The sequence below is a fragment of the Branchiostoma belcheri genome, unplaced genomic scaffold (assembly GCF_001625305.1).
Source record: "Branchiostoma belcheri isolate BF01 breed outbred unplaced genomic scaffold, Haploidv18h27 scaffold22, whole genome shotgun sequence".
Classification (NCBI taxonomy): domain Eukaryota; kingdom Metazoa; phylum Chordata; class Leptocardii; order Amphioxiformes; family Branchiostomatidae; genus Branchiostoma; species Branchiostoma belcheri.
Window position 1 is genome coordinate 162,326 of NW_017803713.1, and position 15,377 is coordinate 177,702.

The 15,377-nt window shown below is 40.1% G+C and overlaps 1 protein-coding gene across 1 annotated transcript; it reads right to left on the minus strand.

Annotated features, from left to right (window-relative positions):
- Nucleotides 1-2,970: 2,970 nt before the first annotated feature.
- On the minus strand, nucleotides 2,971-6,660 carry LOC109470168 (GTPase IMAP family member 8-like). Its single transcript, XM_019768949.1, has 3 exons — nucleotides 6,427-6,660; nucleotides 5,410-5,937; nucleotides 2,971-4,795 (listed from the first exon to the last, which is right to left on the minus strand). The coding sequence occupies exons 2-3, from the start codon at nucleotides 5,879-5,881 to the stop codon at nucleotides 2,979-2,981; spliced, it is 2,289 nt and encodes a 762-aa protein (XP_019624508.1). The 5' UTR covers nucleotides 5,882-5,937; nucleotides 6,427-6,660; the 3' UTR covers nucleotides 2,971-2,978.
- Between the last annotated feature and the right edge of the window lie 8,717 nt (nucleotides 6,661-15,377).

Here is a 15,377-nt window from a genome sequence, read left to right on the forward strand (position 1 = left end):
TAACCCTTTATTATCCTATATTGATTACACACACTTGCAACTGTTAATTAAACTATTTGCTTTAAGCTAACAACTTCAAGATGCTATTGTGTTTCTGAAAGGGCCACCATGTTCACTATGGTATCATGACAGGATAATCACCTTTTTTGTCACCAGTTACTTTTGACACCAGGTACCCAGTGAATTGGACAATCATACATTATTTTGTACATTCATGATAAATAACAGGACCTGGTGCATATTGTACAGGATGGGTAAAAAAGCTCCTGGAAACTCTTCTAGGCTGACTTGATCCTACATGTAGCTGATATCGCATCTGTACAGCCTCCAGACTGTCCAATCATGTCACCCAGGTAGCAGAAGGTACAATGTAGGGCCACACCAATTTAATTTGTTGTTTCTCGTTATTTCTTGTTGTTTCCCCTCTTTTTTTTTTTGATTTTCAAAAAAAAAAAATTCTGGGTCTGAATCAACTCAAAAATGCTCATATTTTGCCCCCAGCAGTTGAGTAAAGGCTTTTTTCCCCACTTGTTAACAGTTTTTCAATGTATCAATGCAGTAGTTTGATTAATAGTTCAAAATTCATTGGTTGAATATCAACCAAGCCGTTTGTGTTGACATACCTCCTACATGTATCATTGCATTTGGGGCTGTAATAGGATGCCCAGACCTGTTTTTGTTTTTTTTTTTCGCTCTGTCGCTTCATATTTTTTCTGAAAAAATCCAACACCCAACAAATTAAATTTGGTGTGGCCTAAAGCCCAGATGATGCAACCCAGTACTGGACTTCTCTTCTTCAGTGAAATTTGAAGCATGATGCTTGAGATACATGTAGTGCTGATGTGCAGTGTGGCTTTGCTCAATGCATGGCCTGTACATGTATTATGACAGTCACTGTGTATACTAGTAAAGCTATGTACAAATGCAGCAAAGCACACCTGTTGTATCGGCCCTACATTTTTAAATAAGTGTTCTTTTACATGCAGGACACATACATTTGATGCTAATGCCTGAAGCTCCATCATTCTTGAAGTCACCATCACCATCTGAAATAACAATACATCTGAGCTGATCCAACCTTTGGATTGAAGCCCCACTTAAGGATACAGAATTAAATGTGGCTGCACCTGGGGTTGTATTGAGGTCACCTGTCAGTGAAGCAACGGTCACAACCCGCCGTACGTGCTTTTTGCCCGTACGTTTTTTGGGAGGCTACGTCTGCTACATTTTTTCTGAAAATGTAGGGAAGGAGTGGCATCGACGCACGTCACTCGCACGTCAATCGCACGGTTGCGCAAGGTGTAAGAGTGTGGTCTGCACGTTACGTCTGGCCATGAGCGGTTGCGTGCATTGTACGTTGCGCAAGTGGTAAGTGAGTTGTACATGCTTACAACGTACGATCTCTGTGCGATTGCAACTTTACCGTAAGGAGGCCGTACTCACACGTGCTTCTTCCGCACGGCACGTACAGGGCACGCACGTCGCTCGTACTCCCACGCACGGGTGGTGAATCTGCAGACCGCACGTAGAAAAAGTTTTACATGCACTTTAAGTTCTACGGTGTGTCTGCGTGCTCCAAAATCCTTAGGATTCCGTACGGAGGTGGTACTCACCAAGCATGGATGCCCTACGTTTGCCCACGTAGACAGCACGCAGAAGCACGTACGGCGGGTTGTGACCGTCGCTTGAGTTAGTGCCAAATAGCAGCTTCCATTAACCCCATTGTACATGACAGATTGTAAGCTCCTCATAATTCAGCCCAAGGAGAGAGTAACTGACCCATCCAAATAACAAGTTATAGCAGTATTTATTTATCAATTTTATATTAGATAGACTTGAATAAAATGCTACTTAACATTACTGTAACATCATTTTAATGGTTGATACTACATGGTAGACTAGGGGATTGTCATGATAATACATTATGATTGTATGTCATATCAAATTCATGTTACAGCTATTTTTTGTCCATATACTACTTTTAGATATAATATCAGAGTTTTAAATTGATACTATTCAAGAATGCTATAGATACAATCATGTTGCAAATGAATCAGCCTATTGCCACATGACTAGATACAATGTGTGTTATGTGAATTCCACAAATTTTGAAGCAAACAATAATACCATTACTGTAACATGTTTCTTTCCTGTGGTCCTTGTTCGTTTCAAAAAAAAAACTGGTTGCAATTATTTTGATATTTACATGTATCATATGGCTGCTATATTAATGCACAATTTTCAAGAGAAAACAAACTTAACACAGACTGATATTTGTAGCCATTCTGTTTGAATTGTCCAAACTGTCATCAATAATGAGTAAGTCTAGCTTCTTGTTTGGGAAATAATAGTTCAAACTTTCTTCAGTGTCATCAATGCTTCAACCTTCTTGTTCCTGGTTCAAGTTCCTTCCTCTCAATCTATTCTCCATTTTCTATTCTTGCCACCAGGCAAACTTAAATTAATGTCCTCTATTCAAAATATTTCTGTCTATTGCTGTATGCAATGTACATATTATATAATTAACCAAACTTTAAGAAATTCCCTAAAACAGTAGAAGAACATATGACAAGTGAAAATGTTTAGTGAATGTCTCTTTGCCAGGGCCAAATAGCAAGCCCATTCATTATCCATTTCACCTATTACAGAAAAGAATTATATTTCAAACTGTCAAAGTTTTGTGTCTCATCACTGTCAGGTTTAATGTTTTGTCCTAGTTTCTAAATTCAACTGGATTAGAGTATCCAGAAAAGGTGTTCCTCACCGACAGACACTCCTATGAAAATGGGATTGTTGGATCCTTGAATAGAATAAGAGCTGGTGTTGTGTAGATAAACTGATTATGTCAGTCTCTCTTCAGGTGAGACATTCAACTTTCAAGTGAGATTCAGTGGTTGCACAAGTACTGATTACTCTAGAGTACACAGTTACTGAGCAATGCAGTGACATTATTTAGTATGTCAGTGTGTTTTGAAAACCTAGAACAAGAAGATATGCTTTATTGTCTGAAAGAATGATTTAGCTGTTGTTGTTAAATGATATTCTTCGTGCTCATCACTTGCTGCATATTGCCTTGCCCTGTCTATTAGATTCTCTGATCTCAGGACTTCAGCATGCTGGGGATGCTTGGTCTCTCCCCCTCCTGAGTTGTCTGGACCTTGGACATCCTTTGGCATTTCCTTTGACAGATTTGAGATGATCCTATTCATCATCTTTTCACCTTCCTCAAAGAGTGGCTCTTGTGCTCCTTGTCCAGTGTATGGACCATTCTTCTCCTTTACAGCTTCTTGGGCCACTGTTACCAGCTTTGCTAGCTGCTTGCGACGTACGGTTGCATCCTTTGTGACATTGTCAAAGAATATGCAACGTTCCTGGCACTTGTTAAGAATGTCCCTCAATGTTGGTGGTGTTGATTCCAGGTACTCCTCCTTGCTGCTCTTCAGACCATCTTTCCCAGTTATCAGGACTATGGTGTGGTCGAGGAACCTTTCTCCAAAAATCTGCTGAACAATCTTGAGTGTATTGTTGTCTTCCTCTGTAAACCTTGACATGCCACTTATTACCAGGATAAGTGCATGTATACCATCATAGAATACAGTTAGCATTTTGCAGAGCTCCTCAATCATTTTCTGTATCTCTTCGTTGTTTGGTGAAGTGTGTGTAGCAAACAGTCCCGGTGTGTCCAGTACAGATAGTTTGCTGTCAGCATTCTTGAATGCTCTTATGTGGAAGTTACACTTTGTTGTGACTGATGCAGCCACTGTTGCGACTTTGAAAACTTCTTTACCAATGATGCTGTTCCCTGTAGAGCTCTTCCCTACTCCACTTTTGCCAATGAGCACCATGTGTAGGTCAGCATGTGGGGGGATTTGGCACTCTGAAGAGAGGTCTGAAGAAGTGTACTTTGTGTCAATGGTAGGACAATGCTGAAGCAACAGCTGACATGACGATTCACCTTTAAGTTTGTTATCTATTGCAATGACAGTGTTTGCCTTCTCAGCGATTGCCTTCATGTTGACCGTCAAACTCTCGATGAACTCTGGGATATCTTCCTGCTGAGCATGTGTGACCAGGATGACAATATGCTCGGACAGTCCATCACCAAACAGCCTGTGGAGGGACTGGAACACTTGGACCTCCTTGTCTTCATTCCTGTCAGAGTTGTTGTAGTCCCAGACCAGACAGATGGCATCAAAACCCTCAGGAACCATCTTCACAGCTCGAACCAGCTCCTCAAACTCAGACTCTGTCATCTCCTGGGAGACTCCAGGGGTGTCGACTACCGTCACCTTCCTACTGACTCCATCAACCTCATGGCTGCTGCTGCACAGGCTGGACGTTTCTGTTCCTCCTCTTCGAGTGACTTTGAAGACCTCCTGGCCCAGGATGGTGTTGCCTGTGTGGCTCTTGCCATTACCTTTACAGCCAACTAGTAAGAATGTAGTTTGTTGCTGTGTAGAAGTGGAAGTTGCAATGGCTTCGTACTGCTTGATGTCCTTCTGTGTTGTTTCCACCGGTTGATGTGCTGTGTACCCCTGATCTTGGGATGTGGCTTTCCTTTCCTTTTGATCTCCTCTTGTTTCCATGGCCTTTAGAGCTTGGTCCTTGAGTTTTCTTTGTAGGTCTTGCCTTTCTCTTGCCAGCTGCCATGCCACTTGCCAGATGGGACCAAGTTGTTCCATAGCCACCTTGGTAGAGTGTAGCCTGTTTGTGATGAGGTGAAGTGCATCCAACGATGTAGATGCCAGCAGCATGGGCTGTCTACCTGCCATGAAGACTGGATACTCAGCTATTGCTGAAATAAAAAAGAATAACTATTATAGGTTGGAACAACCAAGAATGAGATATTTGATTTGGTATTAACAACAGAAGAGCCTAATAGAATGTTTGTGTGGTTGATGTAATCTTGCATGCTATCCAAATGTAGTTGAATATTTTGTTTGATTTTACTGTTTAAATTAACCTGAAGATAGATAGATAGATACTATTAGTCTAAGATAGATAGATAGATACTATTAGTCTAAGATAGATAGATAGATATCACATTTCCTTCAATTTACTAAATAAAATAATAATAGATTGAGTTGATTACAGGTTTGTGACTAATTTAGAAGATAACAAAACTCTGAAATAAGGCTTTATGGTACATTAATTTAGAATATAATGATTATTTCCCACTTCAATGTCATTCACCACATATCCATGCAAGACCACAGTGGACATAATGAACTTTATCCTGGGACATGTTGCTGAATGATACCAACAAAATGTGTTGTCTCTAATGGACTCAGTCAGATGTATATATATGAACATGGTATCTTCATATATTGGTGCTGCTTCATCATAAAATGCACAGGTTGTAATTATAGGAATATGTAAAATACTGTGCTAGATATGAGATGTACTAACCAGTAGTATGTCTACCCCTGAGCAGATACATGAGAGACCTCTTGAAGTCATCAGGATGAATGGTTGTCTCAACTGTTGTCTCAATGTCCTCACCTATCAGCTGTAAGATCTCTTCAGTAAGCAAGGATTCCCGTAATGTGATGGCCAACTTGCCATTCCTGTGCTCAAACCAAACCTTAGCCAAGCTACTCAAATCATAACAGCGTACATGGAAGATAACACTGCCAGGCATTACATTACAGACTTTTGGTCCAAGCTCCTGCAGGCGTTCAACTGCTGTTGCAGTGTTTAGGAGCTCTGTAGCAGTAGTTACAGAATCCTTCACCTGACATATAAGCTTTATAATTTCATTTGTCAATTTCATCCGTTCTGTTTTTGATAATATTTCCCTAGCTATTGAATACGTGACTAAGTCCTCGGAAGTCGTAACATTTGGCATGACTTTGGAATATAGTTCTACTATTATGGGCATGGGTGGAGGTTGTGTATCTGAAGAGTGATGAGGTGGTGGCAGTGGTGATTGTGAATCTGAAAAGAGTTCGAAGTTAATTACTATTTTTGTCATGATATATCCAACCAAGTGTATTTGGTTTACAGGATTAAGTGGTCCAAGAGGAACACTGTCTATGCCATGAGTTTGGCCTGTTCAACAACAAATGCAATTTATTATAGTTTACCATCTCTCTATCAAGGAACTTTTTGTGCAGTACTATTAATGCACAAATTGAATTTTTAAATAAAACAGCAAATCTTAATAGACATGTATATGTCGTTGAGTACATGTACATGTCCATGATCAAATGCCATCATAAATATTTAATTCCAACATTTCAATGTGTTTGATTGCTCAGGGAAAGATTTAGCCAGCCAAGACATTGTAATCATATTTGACAGAGCAGAAAAAAAAAGGTTACTGAGGTGTCAGTATTCTCCCTAAGCTTGAAGTTAGTTAGTCAGAATACCATAATTTGGTTTCAATAACAATTAACTATTTTAAAACAGATAATTGATATTCACCTGTTAGCTGTTCAGCAACATCCCTATGTTTGGAATCGATGAGTGCTTGCTGCAGAGCGGCTAGAGTTGCTCTCTTTCCCTTTATTCCCACCCACTTTTCAAGGACATCCCGGCATCCCTCAGTTGGGTCTCCTCGTCTGTTTTGCTCTATTGCACTTATTTCTGAATATTTTACTTCTAGATGATGACCAAGCTCTTTCCAGTCATGTTTGACATGTTTTACAACAGTGTTGAAGTATTCTCTCACACCTGCAATAAAATTCACCAAAAATTGCCATATTGTGCATCTTGAGACAAAGTTGACTCGCAATTGCAATGAATTACAATTAGTTTGTCTTTATCACATGTCAGTGTTACTCTTCAGATCAATATCAGAACACAAGTCACAGTTAATTGTATACTGTCACCTTATATGTATATGAATCTAAACCCAAACACTGTCCATGTACTATAAATCTAACGAGGCTCAAAAGTCCGGGCCCATGCATGTCTGGTTTTGCAAAATAAATGATAAGTTATATCAACTTACTATGCCCCCACCAACACAGAGTACAAATACAGGACAGGACAATACTCCTTTTCACTTGAGTTAAGTGAGGAATGTCGTGTAAAGTGCCTTTTCCAAGGGCACAAGATCGGTGGCATGTCAGGGTTCGACCCCGGGACCTCTTGGTTCCGAGTCGAGCACTCTGCCGCTACGCCACACGACCACCACTCTGTCTTATTGCTATCGTATTACTAATCTTTATATATAGCACATTGTCAAGTGACTTACCTGTGTCCCTGCTGTGTCCAGATGCCATAGTTCGTCACAGTTTATGTCATAGTCAGAAATCTGAAATAAAGGAATTTGACCATCAGTCAATCTTATACATGTATTTGAAAGGAGTGCACCATTTTGTCATTACTGCTAAGGGTACTTATAATAGACAATTTTTTGTCGACTAAATTCAGGGATGAACCCTGGACGTCATACACCAATCAGTTCCATGGAGATGGCCCCGTCTGAGTGGAATGTTTTATGAACAAGGCTTGTGTAGGTGTACATAAGATTGTGGCACTGTATCAACATATCCCAGGCTTAAGCACATACATTGGGGTGAGAGAGTAAAAGCAATCAGTAACTCCGACTTATTTATATCTTATAAATTACTCATTAACCTAAAGTAAGTAAAATGTCCGTTGTACTCGTAATGCTCACGACGCCAGCTCGACGCTAGCAGTCATCTTCGACAAGATGTCCGACAGCATACGAGCTTATAATTTGTTCAAATCTGGCTTTTATGTGGAGCTGCAGATCCAAAAATATATTGCAAGAGCGTTCGGGCGCAGTTGAGATCTGATAAAACAAATGGCTCATACGAGTGGGTATGACACAAAATACAGTCCGGTATATTCCGCATCACCCTCGGCTTTCGTCGGGCGATCCGACCCGCGTTCTGGCTGGTGATATGGAATACACCGTGCTGTGTATGGCAATGCTCTATTGATTCATAACCTGATATTTCAAAGGGATGAATTATTTGCCATTACTGCTAAGGGTAACAATAAGACAATTTTCAGTCGACTAAGTGCAGGGCGGCTTAATTACATCGCCCAACATGGTATTAGTTCCATGGAGATGGCTCCGTCTGAGTAACATGTTTTATGACCAAAACAGGGATTGTGCAGGCGTACATAAGACTGTGGCACTGTATCAACATGTAGGTATAACCACTTTTGTTGGGGTAACACTGTTGACAAATTACCACAAAGACAGGAGTCTTTGTCAGGGTTAACTCTAGAAAAATATAACCATATGCATCTTTGACAGTGAGGTGAATAAAATGAAATTTCCTGAGAGCAGTACACAGTCAAGCAGAACCAGTTACATGTAGTATTGCACTGAGGAAGACGATAGACGATTAACGAAACGTTGGCTTGCAAAACCCCTTTGGTGGTGAACAAAGAGCGCTGTTCACAACCGGAACCAAAACCCTCCCGTTCCATATACCTTAGCAACACCTTAGACACATTCGTGTGAGGAAAACAACAGCAAAATAGGCTGAGTGACGATGGCTTGCATGCACTGGTTACCCTACATATTAAGCCTTATTCTGTACGAACAAATACAACCAAGACAGTTATGGTATAACTACACCTGAATATAGGTAAAAACAAATATATGGGGTGACAAGATACTGGGCATGATACTAGTAGCTACAGAACGACAATCCATCTCGTCGACAACGTAGGTACTGGTGTTCGACTTGCGGGGTCTTGTATACCGCTGATTACGCACGGGGTGACATACCCTTTCATTGCACTATACAAGAAAGTCGGTAAAGACATTAGTTTTTAATTGTTTCATCCATATCAATCCTAGAATATAGAATACACTCGCTTTTCTCCAGGACTCTGAGGGCTTTTGTGGAACACGTTGTCAAAATATCATTACACAACATCACACAGCACTTAATTAAAGCTAGATAATGCAGGGCTTACATGGAAGCATTGATAGTCTTTCAATGTACATGTATACATAAAATATAGTATCTGCGCCATATACATGCACCACGCGTGACCGCCAAACAACGTCGAAGGGTTTTTATCCATGTCAATGGATAACACTAAGAGGACCTAAGAGGATTTGCTTTCAAATGCTGTCTTGGTGGCGATAGCCACTATATGTCAAAACGCATTTCATTCATCGCTTCTGAAAGTCTTATTGTTTCTCCCTTTTGAAGGCATTACAACTCAGCTAACTTTTAACTTTTTTTAACTTAACGCATATCTCGTCATACATACATTTGTATTCGACACTAACCTCGGGAAAGATGATAGAAGACGGACCCCTTACAGGTGGCTGCCGACAGTCTACGACCAAAGCGTCAGTCACGAGACACCACAGGGGTTAGTATTAACTTATTAAGTGTGTCGTGGGTCATACTAGTATTACATGATTCAAACCCACGGAGACAGAAATTTCAATAATTGAACCACCCCACAGCACTCTAACTGACAAAGAAACAATATGGTTAGATAATTTGAAATCATCGGAACATCTGCTAAGGAAACATTTAAATAATGCTATCCGCGTAGCGACGACGTCAAGGATAAGCTGCGCTAAGTGTTTTGACCTAGGTCACTAATTGCAGTACAATGTGACTTTGCGCCCGACCGACTTTGAACAATGTTATTTCGTGAGATTTGGGGCGGGTGGGAGAATTGCCCACTATTCATTTTCTTCACAGTGTGAAGAAATTTTGTTCATAGTAATTTTGATATTGGCGACAACAATCACTGAGCCGTTGCCCAAGTTATTGAAAACCTGCATCACCTATCGGAGTACGCAAGCACTACATGGTATTCATCATAGATCACTATTTATGTCAGACTTTCTATGTTACATTATTCGCATTACACTTAGGCAACGACATTGTATGCGACGTACCTTGGCCTAGGAAAACGGGGCATATAAAACTACATGTAAGGAAGGTCGTAGTCTTCCCATGCCAGTCACACGCATGTGTAATCTCTGCTTGCAGAGTGTGTGAAGGCATTACACAATTTATAACATATACTTACAGACTCTGACATGGCATAAAAGGCAATCAAAGCTCCACAACTGACTCGTTTATTCATCCACATTCCGCAAGGTGGCGTTTTGTGGCACTAACTTTAAGTACGACCAGAGTACAACAAACATGCTTACGGTCTAAAGTTGTTAGGTGCTGCCCTTCCAATGCTTCAGCGTCGGATACTGCAGCTGATACATGGTGATCATGTATCTTTAGATCTCTCAGACTCTCCTAGACGTTTTCCAGTTTTGTCGCTCATGTACACGTCATAGTGAAGGTTTTGTGTCCCGCAACAACAGAATAAAGAGAGGAACTTGTTGTGTGATACATGGGTACATGTACATCTGTTTGCCCTCCCTTTCACCTAGACTCCTAGTACACATTGACATCTTGACTGGAGCCCATACTAAAAGGAAAGGATGGGTGGCGTCCTTGGTGCTGATCTTGTCATCTGCCGTCCTCTGCTTGGTTCCAGGCGAAACACCCTAACCATTACGCCCATCAATACCACATTTACTTGCCGCTCTTTACCCTACCCTTTAATTCTGAAGATAATGTTGCTCTTCTCGCGACTCAGAGCTTTCTTCCGGTAATATTATGCACATTCCCAGAGTATATCAGGTACACGTATCAGTGAGGCCGCCTAGCGACCAGTGCTGTTGTCCAGTTACGGGGAGAGGGATACGTGCAATGTCTAGGCTACACTCTTTACTGAGTAAAGATGATATATGTAGCTTGACACCAACACGTCCTTACTTACGGGAGAGTAGAGGCACCAGACGGACGTTTCAGTCCTTCTTTCTTCTTGATGGTATTACATTACAGTGGTTTCCAGGTTACCTAGCAACAATACATTACATAAAGTTGTCGAAACTATACACGCGTCCTAAAAGCAATGATTTTTATTGTTACCCTTGATGCCAGTTTACAGCTAGTGGGGACTGGCCGATTCTCGTTGGTTCGCCAACTAGATACCAATGACACCAAAATTCAACATTTCCTGATTAAATGAAAATAATATGATTCAATGTTAACACGCAACAACCACAAACTGAACTGTCCGAAAGCCAGAACGAAGCGGTACTTGAACTCTTGTGTGCCGTACATGACAAGACTTGTAAACCAGCACGGACAGTAACTTGCTATTGCCTCTTTTTGTAATGTGTGTGTATAATTTGTCCATATTTGTGAACTTTAATGAATTCCAGCTTTTAATGAATTCCAGCTTTTAATGAATTCCTTATTTTGACATGTAAATTGGTTTTAATTCAGTGGCAACACTGCGATTTCCAATAAAGACATCTTGTATCTTGTGTATCTTGTAAATTTAGTGACCCTACCATGTCCAGATCACGAGATATCAAAACCGGAAGTTCAGCTGCAGTACCGTAACAAGCCGCTAGGGGGTCCAAAATCTAATCAGTTCCAGGTCTCATCAAGACCTACCCACCTACCAAATATAAAGACAATCTATCTTAGCCTTCTTGAGTTATCGTGTTCACACACACACACACACACACACACACACACACACACACACACACACACACACACACACACACACACACAGACACACGAACGCCAACGAAAACATAACCTTCTTGGCGAAGGTAATGACTGGTGTGTATATCAAAAGACTTTCTATAGTGGCCATGCTACATTATGTTGGAAAACTACAGCTTGAGTTCATGTAAAATCCACACTACTGCATCCAATACTTTTATGTATACGGTATAGATTGTATATCAGGGCTCGAAATACATGTACTAGTACCCATGTGCAATGTGCAAAATGCACAGTCATGATTTTCAATATTTGCACTTAAAAATATTTGGAATGTGCAATTTTGCAACTAGAGCAGGAGGGGGAGGGGGCGCTTTGCAGACAAAGAAGCAAAAATTAACCATATGTTATTTTTATAAGCAGTATATTTTACTTTACATATCGTGCATGATAATCAAGTCTTTTTCTTGAATGTTGAAACATCATGCAAATAACACAAACAAGGAAGGCCAGTTTAATTCATTGTGGGCTTATATATTTTTTGTAGGATCCTTCGCACTGAGAAAGGAAATAGTGTATACCACTTTCAAACCACCTGGAATACAGTTGTAGACTGCCTACTAAGTAGATATAATTTTGCACATAAATTTTTCAAATTGCACCTAAAATTTTTGCACGTACCTGAAGAAAGTATTGCGAGCCCAGTATATGCTGTACAAAAAGTACAAAAACTGAACGAAGATAACATCATATCTGGTTTTCTAACAGTCTCATATTGTTATGATTAGTTCGATATGACTAATGGTGGCTATTTCAGGACAGACTTTGTTACCTCCGGGGGAGGATATAGGGTTTTGTGGGAGATGTAGATTTTCACGTTCGCAGCTGTTTCTCGCGTTTGGGTGGACGGATTCTTTTGGGACTCGGTATATGTTTTACTATTGGGCTGTAGATGATGCACGTTCTTTTGTTTTTATTATATGTGTTTTCGGGTGGGAAAATGGTGCCTTTTGTCGGCCCCAAAACACCCCTTTGAGCGTGAAAATGGTTGCAACATTTGACCTTTGGTGTATTTAAAGTATTACAAGTCTCATCCACTTGCATGACCTTTCGCACAGAGGGGTGTCCGGTATCGATACATTCTTTGTTTAAAAATATGCACCAAAACGCTGTTTTCCAGGGCTGCATAGCCAGATTCAGTGAAACTAGAAAGGTAACATTTGCGGAGCAAGTGCGTAATGTTTACCTTCGCATATGTTCTGCTCTGTTAATTCTTACTCAAACACATTCATATATATGATCAGACACAAGTCTAAATCCCTCCTGCTATAAAATTGCAACATGATGTAACCCAACATGATGTTACTATGGTGACGTCTGGTTCAGTGTATAATTCTAGAATTATTACCGCACAAAGAATAGAATAAGAATAATTCCTGTACTGATTTGAGATGTAAGTTAAGAGTAAATGAAAAGCTTGTTAATAATACTTTCTAGATTTGTTTTTGCCCTGATATAGGTAAATACTTGTATAATATTTACTAGAATGTTATAAGATGTTGAAATAAAAATATTTCTGTTGCCCTTTGCTGACAACAAAGAAAAGAAATGGCAGAAATATTGCCAAAAAAAAGTTACAAATTCAGACGCTCGTACTAGCCGTTGTAGGAATTCTCGTGTTAAAATGAGCATATGCCTGACTAAAACGATTATTTCCTGATATATCTGTGATATTTAAGTAGTCAGGAGACGCCTCAATGTCAAGAACAAGAGCTGGAAAGACCTGGAGTAAAACCCCCATAAGAGCCCATCGCGTTTCCCAAAACGCGAAATGGCCACATCTGGGAATGAGCGAGGTGGGGGTGTGATAGGGTATGAATTTCCGCTTTTTCAATTTTAGAAAAAATAAACTTTTGGCATTTTTCGGCCTCCCTGTTTTTAGAGTACACTCGCTCCTTGTAGTCTCCTTCCTATTTCTACTTATTGCCTTTGCCCAAATGTTCTTCATTCTCGAGTTACGCGCAAAAACGTGATTTTACGAACAGCTGATCGCTTGCAGAAGTGGTCACAACCTTTGCAGAAGTGAATTTTTCCGTGTCGATCTCATTGCCATATGAATGGAAACCAAGCAGATGCATGGTGGAAGGTGAAATCGTGACAGCTTGGGATTGCCATAGTTATACGAGGCAGAAGCTCGCTCTGTTTGCATTCATGTGATATTGAGATTCGCAACGAAAACTTCACAAAGTTGATTTTCTTCGTATAAAGCAGTCGTCGGTGTGTTAATATTCAGTTTGTTGTCATGAAGAAAAGACCAGGTTCAAACTGAAGCTATCCCTGTCCTTGGTGCTGAAAGCTATCCCTAGACATGTCCCCCTCATGCCGCCTGTTCGTAAGATTATTACGCGGTTGCCGAGCATTTTTACCTCCCGTAACCTCATAAATCGTCTCCTTTTCTCTGTACAGTCAGTTTTTACGACTCTGTGGCTTATCTGAGGGAAAATAACTGCCCAAAGTAGTCCCGTTCGTCCGAAAATCCATCGTAACTTCAGTTGTTTACATGAAAAGTAAAGCGGTTTTATAGTTTTGAGTCTGTTGTCCATATTTGGTAAAAGAGGCAGACGTCATAATTGTTTCTCTTTATTATCCAATCAGGCTCGACGACTCAAACACGCACACATGATGAGAACCAATCAGCATCAGGGATACATCGGTTATTGACCCTCTGCGCCATGTATCAAAAGTGACATCTAGCAGTTGGTGAAATTATTGCATGTAAATATCTCTTCAAGTACCTGCAATAATTCCACGAACTGCTAGAGGCCTTCATTGACACGTGTGATGAATTGGCATTGCACGTGGATGCATAACAGCATCCAATTAACTAAAACGTGAGGGAGTAAACTTTGTAAAGAAGGGTGCACGTTCGCCAGGGAGGGAAAGATTCTTCTGGACACCTCTAGGTATACACTTCTAGAAAGGGGTTGGTGGAAAAACTGGAACGAAAAGTTTATGCGTTTATATATGCGTTTTATTGATGTTTGTTTAATTTTTCGTTACTAAACATATCTTCCTTGATTTTGTTCTTACTATCAGTTCTAACCGTCCAGAAAACACTAGAAGTGAAGAAGGGATCGTATAGAAAATATTGCAACAACTAGTTCTGTAATTGCTTGCGCTATTTTTACTTGTTTACTTATTTTTACTTGTTACCAATGTTTACATGTACACCCATTCCTGCCTATATTTAACCCAGCATATCTACACAGTTCGGAGGATTGCGTAACTACATCGTATGACGTAATGCGGCACCTGGACTGCATATTTTTGAGCCTCGTTATAAGACGAAACCCGCTGTTTTGATTGGTCCATCCTTATAATTGAATCAATGCTCAGCTATAACCTATCAAATAACCATTTTATTGAATAACGTTTGAAGACTTGCTTCGCCAGAAGAGTCCATTTATTTTCAGTCACAAATTGCGGACGTTTCGATTATATTCGGCTATATTTTGTAACTTTGTGATCTTATCGTTGATATTATGATATGGGAAGAATTAGAGAAATAAACACTCAAAGATCAAAGTACACAAATGAAATATTTCATATCTACACGCATGTCGCGTCAAATTTACTCTTGTTGTACCGAGTTATTTTTTGCGTATTGGGATCCGTAGAGGCAATTGTCGCAATAACTGTAATGTTTGTAATTTGTCACCTACAACTAGCTAGAGAATGTTCTTATCGCAATCAGAAGATAAATGGGAAAAAAATCATTTATAGGAAAATTACTAACGTGTGTTTTCCTCGAGGCCTCCTTAAGTAAAATCATGATGATAGAAAAATTGAGAATTTCGGATCGTAAGATTAAAGCCTAAGACATCGTAT

What these genes read in the sequence shown, in the direction of transcription:
- LOC109470168 (XM_019768949.1), bottom strand. Translation starts at nt 5,881, where the DNA reads ATGCCCATAATAGTAGAACTATATTCCAAAGTCATGCCAAATGTTACG. An exon ending in CAGGGGTAGACATACTACTG is followed by an intron (nt 4,796 to 5,409) that starts GTTAGTACATCT and finishes TTTTTATTTCAG; the next exon opens with CAATAGCTGAGTATCCAGTC.